This window comes from Canis lupus, chromosome 7 (genome assembly GCF_011100685.1).
Source record: "Canis lupus familiaris isolate Mischka breed German Shepherd chromosome 7, alternate assembly UU_Cfam_GSD_1.0, whole genome shotgun sequence".
Classification (NCBI taxonomy): Eukaryota; Metazoa; Chordata; class Mammalia; order Carnivora; family Canidae; genus Canis; species Canis lupus.
In genome coordinates, this window is record NC_049228.1 from 64,178,605 (window position 1) to 64,191,262 (window position 12,658).

General features: G+C 41.4%; 1 protein-coding gene across 8 annotated transcripts in view; it reads left to right on the top strand.

The window, feature by feature from the left end:
- The window catches only part of OSBPL1A (oxysterol binding protein like 1A), a 227,702-nt gene that overhangs the window by 135,006 nt on the left and 80,038 nt on the right, over positions 1-12,658 (top strand). For all 8 annotated transcript variants that reach the window (XR_005362553.1, XM_038543635.1, XM_038543637.1 and 5 more), the window contains one exon: positions 1,934-2,096. Coding sequence is in view for 5 of the 8 variants with exons in the window: in XM_038543635.1 (XP_038399563.1) it covers positions 1,934-2,096 (163 nt within the window). In the remaining 3 variants the exon portion in view is untranslated. The remainder of the gene's footprint in view (positions 1-1,933; positions 2,097-12,658) is intronic.

The following is a 12,658-nucleotide window of genomic DNA, read 5'->3' on the forward strand; positions in this document are numbered from 1 at the left end:
TAAAAATATAGATTATAGGAGTATTTGTAAGTATTTTACAGTTTCTTAAAAACTGTAATTATGTAAGTATTTAATCTTTTTATTTCTGCATGTTTTTGCTTATTTACTATTTATTGCTCTTATTGTGTGATCACAAAAAATAAGTCAATAATCTGATAATCTCATTACTGTAATGATAAAAACTAAGGTGCCTGAGGACTGGAACTGTTCCCAAGATGATAAAGGTTTTACTCTATTTCTGTTAGGAACTTAGGATTTCAATAAGGCTGTATTTTTTTTTAATTTTTATTTATTTATGATAGTCACACACAGAGAGAGAGAGAGGCAGAGACACAGGCCGAGGGAGAAGCAGGCTCCATGTACTGGGAGCCCGACATGGGATTCGATCCCGGGTCTCCAGGATCGTGCCCTGGGCCAAAGGCAGGCGCTAAACCGCTGCACCACCCAGGGTTCCCAATAAGGCTGTATTTTTAAGTTCTGTCCAGGACTCTCAGTGTTGAACCTGATGTGGCTCTCAGCAACTCAGGGCTGCAGAGGAGTCTGGTGTCAGAATCACAGGGAGGAGAATGTGCTGGGGATGTCAGGAGGTGAAAGGGTGAGATTCAGCAGAGAGACTAATTCAGGGAGCAGCTGAGTGGGCTCTGTGACTCCCAAGCCCCAGACACTGAACTTGAAACCTATAGGAGGTTGTAGAGTCTCCCTATTCGGTGCTTCTCAAACTGTTGGAACAGCCCCTGCTGTGGATAGAGGAGAAAGGAAGCCATAGTGCTCCTGATTCTACCAGTGTCACCCAGCGCAGCTTTCTAAAACATCTGTTTCCTGTCTTGGGGTTATTTTTGAGAAAGGTTCTGCTCTGCTAAAGTTAAAAAATATATATATAAGTAAATAAAGGTTGAAGGCTACTGATAGAAGATTCCACTGTTGTCTAATTTTTAGGTGAAGCAGCTAAGGAACACGAGATTCCTAGAGTTCTGATGCCAAGATGGGTAAAACTGTTCGCATCAAATCTAGCACCTGCTCTGTTGTAGGAGGATTGGCTTACCTAAATTTCAGGAGGTGTTAACTGCACAGGTTGAGATGCTGTTGTATTTAGGCAGGAGGATAGATTATCTTATTAAAAGATGAAAAATCAAACCAGGTTTTGCCTTTTTTATAATCCCTTTTTGTTGTTAGTATAATAAATTCAAGGTAAAATATGGAACTGTAACCAAAATATGGAATTGAAAAATGGAAATCAAAATGTCATTGCCTGGCTACTCATTTCCTTTCATTTGAGATATAAGCTATTTTGGAAGTAAATTGGAGGATTCTGTCTTAAGCTTTTTTCTTTCTTTGCTTTTTTATTTAATTTTCTTTTTTAAGAGCATGTGAGTGGGGTGGGGGGCGAGGGTATAGAGAGACTATCTTGAGCAGACTCCCCATTAAATGCAAGCCCAACATGTGACTCCATCTCCCCACCCTGAGATCAAGATTTGAGCTGAAATCAGATGTCGGACACTTAACCTACTAAGCCACCCAGGCGTCCCGATGGTATCTTATGTTTTAGTGTGGTACACATTTTAATACTCAGAATGGCTTTAATTATTTTGTTCAAAAACTGGCTTAATTTCATGATTAATATTGAGAGACTATATTTTTAAAAAACTTGTGAATTGGCTCATGTTGATCATCTTGATCCTTTGAGCCAAATTTGCTAGTCTTAATCCGTTTTCATGAGCTAGAGCTGTTGTAAGAAAAGGCTCCATGGGAAGAACAGAATTGGTTTAGTAATTGTGCTCATTCATCCGTGTGTGTATATCACACGACTGTTTTCATTTCTGTTGTTGCAGTTGAACTAGATCAAAAGCAAATAAATTTTACCTCCTCCTGCATAAGTTGATGTCTCCTGTCACTCTGAAGTCTTTTTTTTTTTTTAATATCTGTTTTCTTCTAGGTGAGGAATTTTAAATTGGAACAAGAACAAGAAAAAAACAAAATTTTGTCAGAAGCACTGGAGACTCTGGCCACCGAGCATCATGAATTAGAGCGGTCTCTGGTTGAAGGCTCACCTCCTCGAAGCATCCTCAGTGAGGACGAGTTCTATGATGCGCTGTCAGGTAACGCTAGCATCCTACCATCTGTGTTGTTGGCGATTGGAAGCCCAGCACCTAGATGTCTTTGGAGGGTAGATGTCATCTAGAGTGTGGTGGACTGAGCAGATGTAACACTACCGCTCCCCACACCATCTGTCTTCTGTTCTGTTATTGAGGCAGGAAGCTGAAAGTTGAGAATGAGCCTGTCTCCATTTATGGTGTATGCTAAGCTAGGGAGGGAGTGCTAAAGAATTTGATTTTTTTTTCTCTTGTATTCAGCGTCCATTAAATACATCCTAGTGCCAGGTGCTATTGCATATTTAAGGATAGAGAAAGTTAACTGTTGTCAGAGAGTACTCTGTACCCTCAGAGGATGCAAATAAGTAACACGAGGTTACAGTAAGTACAGTGTGTCGAGTGCCACTGTAGAGGTGAGACCAGGGTGTGGCTAGAGCAGATGAAAAGCAGTGCTTAATTTTGCCTCAGAAATAAATGCCAAAAAGCTCATACTGATGAGCGCGGACTCCCATTACCAAAATTGGAATCCTAACTCTGACATTTGCTGGCTGCATGACCCTGGATAAGTTCTGTAACCCTTCTGGTTTTCCGTTTACACCTATTTAAAATAGGGATGAGTAGATTGTCGATATCAATAGGCTGAGGCAGGATTAAACTAGTTCCTATTTTAAAACTATGTTTAGAACCTGCCTGATACGTACTAGGGGCTCCAGAAATAGACATGTCAGGAGGAGGACTCCCCTGGGAGGGGGTGGCCCACTGAGTGGTTCTGCCTTTGAGGGATTGACTTCAGAGTTTTTGAGGGTGGTAAGGGTGGGGGAGTGGCTGGAGGTGAGCAAGGCTGAGAACCTCTAACGTGAGGCAATCAAGTTCTTAGAGAATAGATGGATCTGTGCAATTACTCGTCGCCTGGAACTTGACCACAGAAGCAGGAGACCCTGGTGGATAGCAGGTGTGAAAGGATCACATTCAGAATAAAGGAAGCACCCCAAGGAGAGGCAATAGAAATGAAAACTAAAGATTGGGTTAAGGAGATTAAAAACAGTGTGATCATATAAGACAGAGAAAATGATTGTTTGGTGGGCTTTTGGAGAAGAGATTCATTATGAGAGAAGCGGCAAATAGGGCCTTTATTTGTGGGAAGTGTGAAATAAATAATGGGAAAAGTAATTTTAATAGCCAGATTTAGGAATAATTAAAAGAAAGATACTGATGATGATGATGTTACTTAGAAAAGGCATTTGTGAAAGGAGTGACTCATTGGGAAGAGAAAGTAAAGCTAGGATTTGGAAGCAGTGGGATGAGTGACCAGGCATAGGAAGTGTTTAACATGACTGAGGGAGGTGGGAGAAGAGGGGGAATAACATTGAAGGCTGCAGACATTTTTTCACACCTACCCTGTGCCAAGTCCAGTAGTGTCATGTCCTGTATTCCTTCTGTCGGGGGCATCCAAAAGGGAAAGTCACTAGAGGGATCATAGGATTAAGTACAAAGAGGTCTGAATATAATAGAGCCCAGATGCTTCAGGTGCTCATCCTTTGTGTTCTTTTTTTTTTTTTTTTTTTAAAGAAAATGTTAAGAAAAATTGTGATAAACAATGTAAAAGTATGTGCATTACTCTGTGAAAGTTTCCCTTCATCCCTTATCCTAATTATGCACTCTTTCTTGGAAGGTCTTACTGACAGCCTTTTAGATTCTCTTCCAGGCCCTTTTTAAGGCAGTCCCATGTATGTGTGCACATGTACGTATGGCTTTGTTTTGTTGTAAATCAGGAGCAGAAGTAGCTGTATGATCATTCGGGGTCTGCGTTTTCATGTAACAACATAACTTGGAAATCTTTCCCATTGGTAGTACAACTCTAAGTCGTTCTTTCTAAAGGTTGTGTGGCAGTCCAGGATGTGATTCACCACTGTTTTCTTGATCATTCTCTCCTTGATAGACATTTAGCAGCTTCTGTCATCTTTCTGCTTCTCAGTCATATTTTAGCACTCAAAACACTCTCCAAAATCATCTCCTCTGGGAGGAAGAGATAAAAAAGAACTATAGTCCCTAGGTGACCCTTGGCAAGTATATTGCAGTTCAAGTGCCAATTCAGACTGGTTTGCAGGACCTGCTGCTTTAGGGTTTGCTGTGTTGAGAGGGATCCTGAGGCCAAGTTCAGGAGCCTAGGTCAATCAGCCTGTTCTACCATGGTTGTAGAAATGAAGGAGGGGACAGGTGCCATGCCTTTGCTCCTTCCTGCCCTGAGTGACCCCCCCCTGAGTTTTGGTATATTTGCCTGAACAGAGTACCCTTTCTGTAGCCACTCCTACTGTTTCCTACTAGAAATCTTGAAAGTCATTTGATGCAGTGTTATAACTGCATTAAGATTAAGCCAGATGCCCCAGGTTCAAGGCCTTTTTTTTTTTTTTTGGGGGGGTGGGGTTCAAGTCTTGAACTGCTGATAGCCGAGCCATATAATTCATTGAGATCATAAAAGCCATCATTTGGGAATGACTTTCTCTTCTCACTACAGTCTTTACACATCAACCTCCACTCCTGCTTCCTTCTTCCTTTCTGTTGCAAAAGAAGAAATGTCCCTCCTCAGTTAAAGCCATCCCCTCCTCATTTGTGCATGTACCCCTTTCCTGGCACCTTCTCAAGGACTTCTGTTTGGTTATTGTTCTTCCACCTTCACTTTCAATACTGCATCATTTTAAGTACTGACTTAAAATTCCTGTAATCATTTCCTATTGCTGCTGTAGAAAATTACCACAACTGTGCTTAAACAGTGCAGATTTATTTTCTTATAGTCCTAGAGGTCAGAAGTCTCAAAGTCAGGGTCTTGATTAGGGCTGTGCTTCTTATAGAGGTTCTGGGAGAGAATCTATTTCCTCAGCCTTTTTAGTTTCTAGAGATCACCTGTATCCGTTGACTTGAGGCCCCATCCTTCCTCGTCAAAGGCAGCAGTGTGACATCTTCCAGGCTCTGTCTCTGCCTCTGACTTTTCTCCCTTACGTTTTAAAGGACCTTAGGGATCACAGTGGGCCCACCCAGGTAATCCAGGGTGACCTCCCCACTTCAAGGCCCTCAGCTCAATCATGTCGGCAGAGTCCTCTTACCTTGTGAGGTAATATTTCCACTGGTTTTCAGAGGCTAGGACATGGACATGTTTTGGGGACCGTTAGTCTGACTACCACAATTCCCAAATTGACAGCTCTAACCCTGACCTCTTGATCTCTTGTTAGAGACTTATATACTTAGCTGTCAGCTGGATAAATAAATGTATTTTTTCTCCTAGATGATCCTTCTCTTTTTCCTCTCGGTGTTGCCTAGCTTTAGTAAATGGCACCTCTCTCCTCTCCTAAAGCTAGAAGCCTAGGAGTGGTTTGTGATATTCATGTGCCATATCAATGAAACCTAGCTTAAAGCTTGTCCGTTTCTGTCTTAAAATCATACCTGGAAGCCATGTATGTTCTGTTACTATAGGGTCAAAAGCTGGGGCTGGAGGCTGTTGATAAATTATTGGTCTGCCAAGTCCTATATCTTTTGGAAAGTTACTTCACTTTTGTGTGCCTCATTACTTCATCTGCAGATGGATCATGAGCTTATCATGATAAATATTTATACTTAAAACAGCGTCTGGCACACTAAGCACTTATTATCACCTGTGCTGTACCCACTCTTGTCCAGCTGCTTAATTACCATGCTTCCAGCCTTGCCCTCCTGAAGTTCACTCTATACACACTATCCATAGTGATACTTTGCAGACTGACACTTTGCAGACTGTCACCTCATTGCATTCCCCTGCCTAAAATCCTGTGGTGGCTTCTCATTGCACTGAAAATAAAAATCAAACTCCTTAACAGGCCTTCAAGGCTCTTGACATGGTCCACATTCTGCCTGTGTCCTCAAATCAGCCTTGTTGCCTTACTCCCTTCACTTACTGTGTTAGCCACACCAGGCTTCTCCAACCCTGAAACATGGTAGTGACAGCAGGCTACTAGACGTGGATTTAAATAAGACCAAACGTATGCAAACCTATATTTCATTTAAAGCTAATTTTTAATTGCTGACTCATAGTAAAAGATTAAATCAAGCTAATATTTAAGAGATATAAAAAGATTCTTAAAGAGTCTTCTCTTAAAATATTCATAAATTATTTTGACAAAATGTTTAATTTTCTTTTTAAAAGTTGCTTACAACTTCTGTTACTTCCTTTAAAAAACAGGATAATATTATTTGTTTAGACTTAAAGTCCATGTAACTTCCCGTTTTCTCTTAGCTGCTTTTCCCTTATCATGTCCCTTTAGGTTTTTGCAGATAAGCAGGATCAATGAAAATCTAATACAGTGTGGTTGAGAAAAAACCTTGGTGTAACCATACAGTATAGCCTAATTTTTCCAGCCCAATGGGATCTCTTGATCATTTTTACATTACTTTTCAAGTATGCACAGTGACTAAAGATTTCATAAAATTCCCTTAAGCAAACAGATTTCTTATTCACAATTTTGTTGAATTCTGTTGTGTAATATGAGTTAAAAGGAGCAACATCTAATTTTGTGTGTGTGTGTATATGTATGGATGTATGTGTGTTTAAGAAAAGTAATGGTTGAGTGAAATTGCTGATCTTACCATAAAGTGACCACGTCCTGGTATAGGGGCCTAACAGTCATGCACACTGAAGCAAAAAAGATGTAAGAAGAAACTAAAGGAAAACTGGTTCTGTTGGAAAAATGCTGTACTGCAAGGGAAAGAAGTATAGAAATAATAGAACCACTTTAGGGAAGAAGAAAGTGGTTCCTTCTTCATATTCCTACCCCCCCCCCCCCTTTTTAAGATTTTATTTATGAGAGACACACAGAGAGAGGCAGAGACACAGGCAGAGGGAGAAGCAGGCTCCCTGCAGGGAGCCCAACATGGGACTCGATCCCAGGTCTCCAGGATCATGCTCTGGGCCGAAGGCAGACGCTCAACTGCTGAGCCACCCAGGCGTCCCATATTCCTACCCTTTCTGTTTCACTTTTGCTCTATTGCTCCCCTCTTCTCCTACCAGAGCTTTCAAATACCTCTAGATTACCTCCTTCCCTGAGCTGTCTTTCCTCACTCCCCTGGCAGAATTAATAATTTCTTTAGTGCTCACTCACTGACACCTCTTTCATAGGCTCTTCATTGTACTGTACTGGTCTTTGTATGACCATGGTTACCTTATCTTTTTAGATCCCCGAGTTCCTCTCTAAATATGGGATGCAGGTTTTGAACATATGCCACTGATATTTCTGTCCTCCCTAAAAATGCATTGGTATTCGATACAAGAGAATTGGTCTTGCTTGCTGATTTCATATGGTCTTCGTGCTCCACTTTGGATTCTGTGTGGGAGAAGAGAGATGCAAGGAGTGAGCCGGGGTGAGATGGTATCAAAGCATAAAATTTGTGCTTGAGGAAATTAACAATCCAGTTTGGGCTCTGAGACGTGCTCACAGAAAGGAGAGGGGAATGAAAAAGTTGCTAAGGGGGAGGGACAATTCAGGGTGCTTGACTTCGTGAATCTCTAGTAATCTTCTGGGAATTATTTTTGAAACATCTGTTACCAGTTAAATAATTCTGTGGCTGTTATTTTGTAGAACTGGTCTGACTGAGATGGCAGTTTCACCAAAATTCTTGCCTTTTGGATATTATAACTTCAAAATATATTGGTTTTCTTGCTGTCTGTTCATTTTCCTTTTTAGAAACATGTTGAGATCAGTTGCTCAAAAAAGGCTTTCTTGCTAGGTTTTCCTCTTAATGCTATTTTGGTTGAAATGTGCATGAATAATGCATACAATCCAATAGTGTAGACTGGCAAAACCAATAGAGAGTTATGTCATGAAATTGAAGCCAGTTTTAGCATTTCTCATCAGTTGCAGGGGTGGGTGCTCATGTCTTTTTAAGTCAGAACTTCAAAATGAGAAGTGGTCACATAACAATTTGGGTTTTGTCTGGAGGAAAGTAACACAGAACCAATTATGACCTCTGTCAAATAGAGTTTAATTCAGTAAGTATTACAGGTCACAGTGGAGAAAAGTGATACCATCTCCACTGGCATTTGACATACAGAAGACATAGGGTCTGACCAAAGTGGTCATTGTTCCCAGGCCCAGTGTTGTCTTCTCCTACAGCTTATTTTTATTTATATTTATTTATTTATTTATTTATTTATTTATTTATTTATTTATTTATTTATTTATTTATTTATTTATTTATTTATTTATTTATTTTTACAGCTTATTTTTAAACTGGCTATCCGTCCCTTTCTTATCCGGCCCTCTTCTGTGTGTCTTTACTGTAGGCTGCACCGGCCTGGTGCTTGGCGATACCACCCACCTCTGTATTCTTGGCACTTACTTCTCTCTTGTTCCCCCCCCTCCTCCTTCTGAGAATTAGCCACAGTGCCTTGTTCTTGCCCTTTTTCTTGTTAAGTAACTTTTTGTGTATTCTTCCCTTATATCCTCAACAACACTACATTTCTCTTAAGGGCAGAGACCTTGTGGTATTTAACTTTTGTATCTTCTCTACTGCCCAATACAAAACATATTAATTAGTTGATGTGATAGACGGCAAATCGAGTACCACAGAATATGGCTCTTAACAGCTTCCATTTGAAACATGAAACATTCTAGAGAAAATCCAATAAGTGGCAGGGGCTCTGAATCTAGCTTTGTGTTTGTTGCATTAAAAAACTATCCAGCAGCTTCCTTATATTATATTTGTGCTATAGGTAGACACTGCTGAGTATAATTTATCCTTTAGGTTTTGGGTTGACCTTCTGGGTCCATCTTCATTTTCTGAAATGTTTTTATTGACTAAATTGATATCTTCATTAAATATTTATTGTAAGCCACGTGCACTTTGTACTGTCCTTAGCATTGAGAGGATTTCATTAACCAGATGTATCTACTGAGTGCCCACTGTGTGTCAGGTGCTTTGTTAGGCACAGTGATACCAAGATAGGAAAGATCTGGTCCCTCAATCTGGGGGATTCACGGTCAGTCTAGGGCAAGAGATGAACGTGTGGAAAGACAGTGTCAGTATAATGTACAAGGGATCTGGCCCTCCACCCCAGCTGCTCACTGCCAAGACTGGACCTTGGAGTTTGCCTTTCTCAGGAACTGTGTCAGCACCATCCTATCTGTATGGCCCACAGCTTGACGCTTGTCTCCTATCTTTGGACCCACTCTCTTAGAAACCTTGATCCCAACATTGCTTTGACTGTACCATATCATCTCCATCTTTACCCCACCCGCCACTCCACATGTGCCCTCACGTCCTGTCCGCCTTTGAGGCCTAGCTTTCATGGGGCAACATGGGATCAGTCCCCTGCCTTGTACTCTGCTGATAGGATATCACACCATCCCTCTCCTCTTGCCAGCCTCAGCCCTCAAGGGACTAGGTGAGGCTGGAGGCATAGCCAGGGCCATGCTGGTGGCTCTGGCTGTAAGCCCATGGCACTAGAGCCCATGTGTGCTCTTTTGCTGCCCCGAGGTCCTATTCCATTTCTGTAGTCCATTGCTTTCACATGCTGCTTTCATGCTTATCTCACCAGTAACTTCTTTTCCATCCTGTGCCACTGAGGACATTGTTTACGGCACTGAGAAGCTTCCGATGTTCCCACTGTCACAGCCCTCACACACCTGGATGTGTCCATATGTGTGTATCTTCCGCCTTTTCTGCTTTGCCTTGATGACTATTATGTCCCTGTCTGAAACCACCCTCCCCTTGTGCCTGGGATTCTCCTCGGGCCTACAGGAGGACGTCTGTGCAGCTCCTCCTCTTCCCCAGGTAATTGGTTATTCCTCATTCCCATCAGTGCTCTTGTCTTTAAAATGCTAAATCTGTTAAAAATACCTCTGATCCCAGAGTCCTCTCCTTTCTTACCATTATCTTCTGCTTATATGTTTGTTTCCACTACTGCATGCAGTGCTCTCAACCAGATCACCGCTGGACTGCACTCAGCTGCCTGATTGAGTGCCACTTTCTCAGTTTTCTTTTTCTTTCTTGACCTCTCATCAGCACGTAAAGTTTGTGATTACACCCTCCCTCTTAGAACATTTTCTTTACTTAGCTTCCAGAATATCACATTTGTGATATCACATTCTGTTTCCTTTGCTAGTCCTTTTGCATCCTTCCAACTTCTGATACTAGAGTGTTGCAGGGGTCAGGCAGGAACCTCTTTTCTGTCCCTGCTTAGTTCTAGGTCCTTTTTTCTCCAACTGCAGTCTGATGGTTAGCATCAGCATCACCTGGGAACTTGATGGAAATGGAGAACCCAAGGCCTCAGTTCATATCTAGTGAATAAAAATCTACATGTTTTTCAACTCTGAAGGTTCATACAGACATTAAAGCTTGAGCAACATTGCCTAACGTGGCTTCATGGTAGTCTTGTGCCTTGAAATATTGTCTGTATTCTGATAAATCCATAATTCTGTATCTCCAGCCTTTGTCTTCCCTCTGAACTCAGACTTCTGTCTAAATATCCACGTAGCATATTCACTTAAATGTCTAAGATAGCTCCTATGTGTCATAAAATGTCCTAAAGAGAACTCTAGCTTTCTACTCAAACCTTGCCCCTTCTGCAGTCTTTTGCATTTTGGTAGATGGAAGATCTGTCTTTCCAGGTGCTTTGCCCAAGGCTGGGAACCTTTGACTTATCCTTCACAGACAGTTTTATTTTTATGTGTCACATCCACCTTCAGTCCATCAACAAATTCTATTAGATGTACCTTTGAAATACATCAGGGGGCACCGGGTGGTGCAGTTGGTTAAACATCTGATTCTTGATTTTGGCTTAGGTCATGATCTCAGGGTCATGAGATGGAGCCCCGTGTCAAACTTTGTGCTGAACTTGGAACCTGCTTGTGATTCTCTCCTTCTTCCTCAGCCCCTTCCTCTCCCCTTCCTGCTCATGCTCTCTCTTAAAAAAATCTGGCCACTTGCCATATTAGACTCTTATCACCCAGATCCACACCCCCACCATCTCTCGCCTGGATTGTCACAGTGATTTTCTGACTGCTTTCTCTGCCTGCACCCTTATCTGCAGCAGTGTTCTAAACCCAGTATTCACAGATCATTCTGAAACATGAATCAGTTCACATCAATTCTCTGTACGGAAACTTCCAATGGCTTTGCTTGTTAGCTGGAATAAAAGCCAAAGTCCTACACAGTCTGGCCCTCTGCCACTGTTCTGAAGTCTGCTTCTCCCCGTCACTTTTGTCCCTCTGACCTCAGTGTTAGTTCTTGAACTTGCCAAGCATGTTCTCCCTCAGACTTTTTCTTTTCTTTCTTAGATTCAAGTTAGTTAACATATCATGTTGTATTGGTTTCAGGTGTAGAATTTAGTGATTTATCACTTACGTAAAGCACCCAGTGCTCATCACAAGTGCCCTCCTTAATGCCCATCAACCAGCTCACCCATCCTGCAACCCCTCCCCTCCTCCAGCAACCCTCAGTTTGTTTCCAATGATTAAGAGACTCCTACGGTTTGTCTCCCTCTCTGATTTCATCTTGTTTTATTTTTCTTCTCTTCCCCTGTGATTCTCTGTTTTGTTTCTTAAATTCCACATATGAGTGAGATTATATGATAATTGTTTTTTCCCTGATTACTTATTTTGCTTAGCATAATATCTTCCAGTTCCAGGAGCACATGGGCAGCTCAGTGGTTGAGCATCTGCCTTTGGCTCAATCCTGGGGTCCTGGGATCAAGTCCTGCATCAGGCTCCCCATGGGAAGCCTGCTTCTCCCTCTGCCTATGTTTTTGCCTCTCTCTCTCTCTTTCATGAATAAATTTAACCCCCCCCCAAAAAAAACCCCTAAAAAAATACCCTCTAGTTCCATCCACTGTTGCAAATGGCAATATTTCTTTTTTTTTTTTTTGATGGCTGAGTCATATTCTATTGTACAGATATACCACATCACCTTTATCAAATACATCTGTCGATGGACATCTGGGCTCTTTCCATATTTTGGCTCTTGTTGCTGCTATAAACATTGGGGTTCATGTGTTCCCTCGAATCTCTTTATATCCTTTGGGGTAAATACCTAGAAGTGTAATTGTTAGGTCATAGGGTAGCTCTCTTATAACTTTTTGAGAAATCTCTATGTAGTTTTCCAGAGTGGCTGTACCAGCTTGTATTCCCACCAACAGTGTAAAGGGTTCCTCTTTCTCTGCATCCTCCCCAGCATCTGTTGTTTTCTCAGTTGTTAATTTTACATTCTGAGAGGTGTAAGGTGGTATCTTATGGTTTTGATTTGTATTTCCCTGTTGATGAGTGATGTTGAACATTTTATCCTGCATCTGTTAGCCATTTTATGTCTTTGGAAAAGTGACCGTGTCTTTTACCCATTTCTTAACTGAATTATTTATTTTTGGGGTGTTGAGTTTGGTAAGTTCTTTATAGATTCTGGATACTAGCCCTTTATCTGGTATGTCATTTGCAAATACCTTCTCTCATTCCATAGGTTTCCTTTTAGTTTTGTTGACTGTTTCCTTTGCAGTGCAGAAGCTTTTTATTTTGATGAGATCCCAATAGTTCATTTTTGCTTTTGTTTCCCTT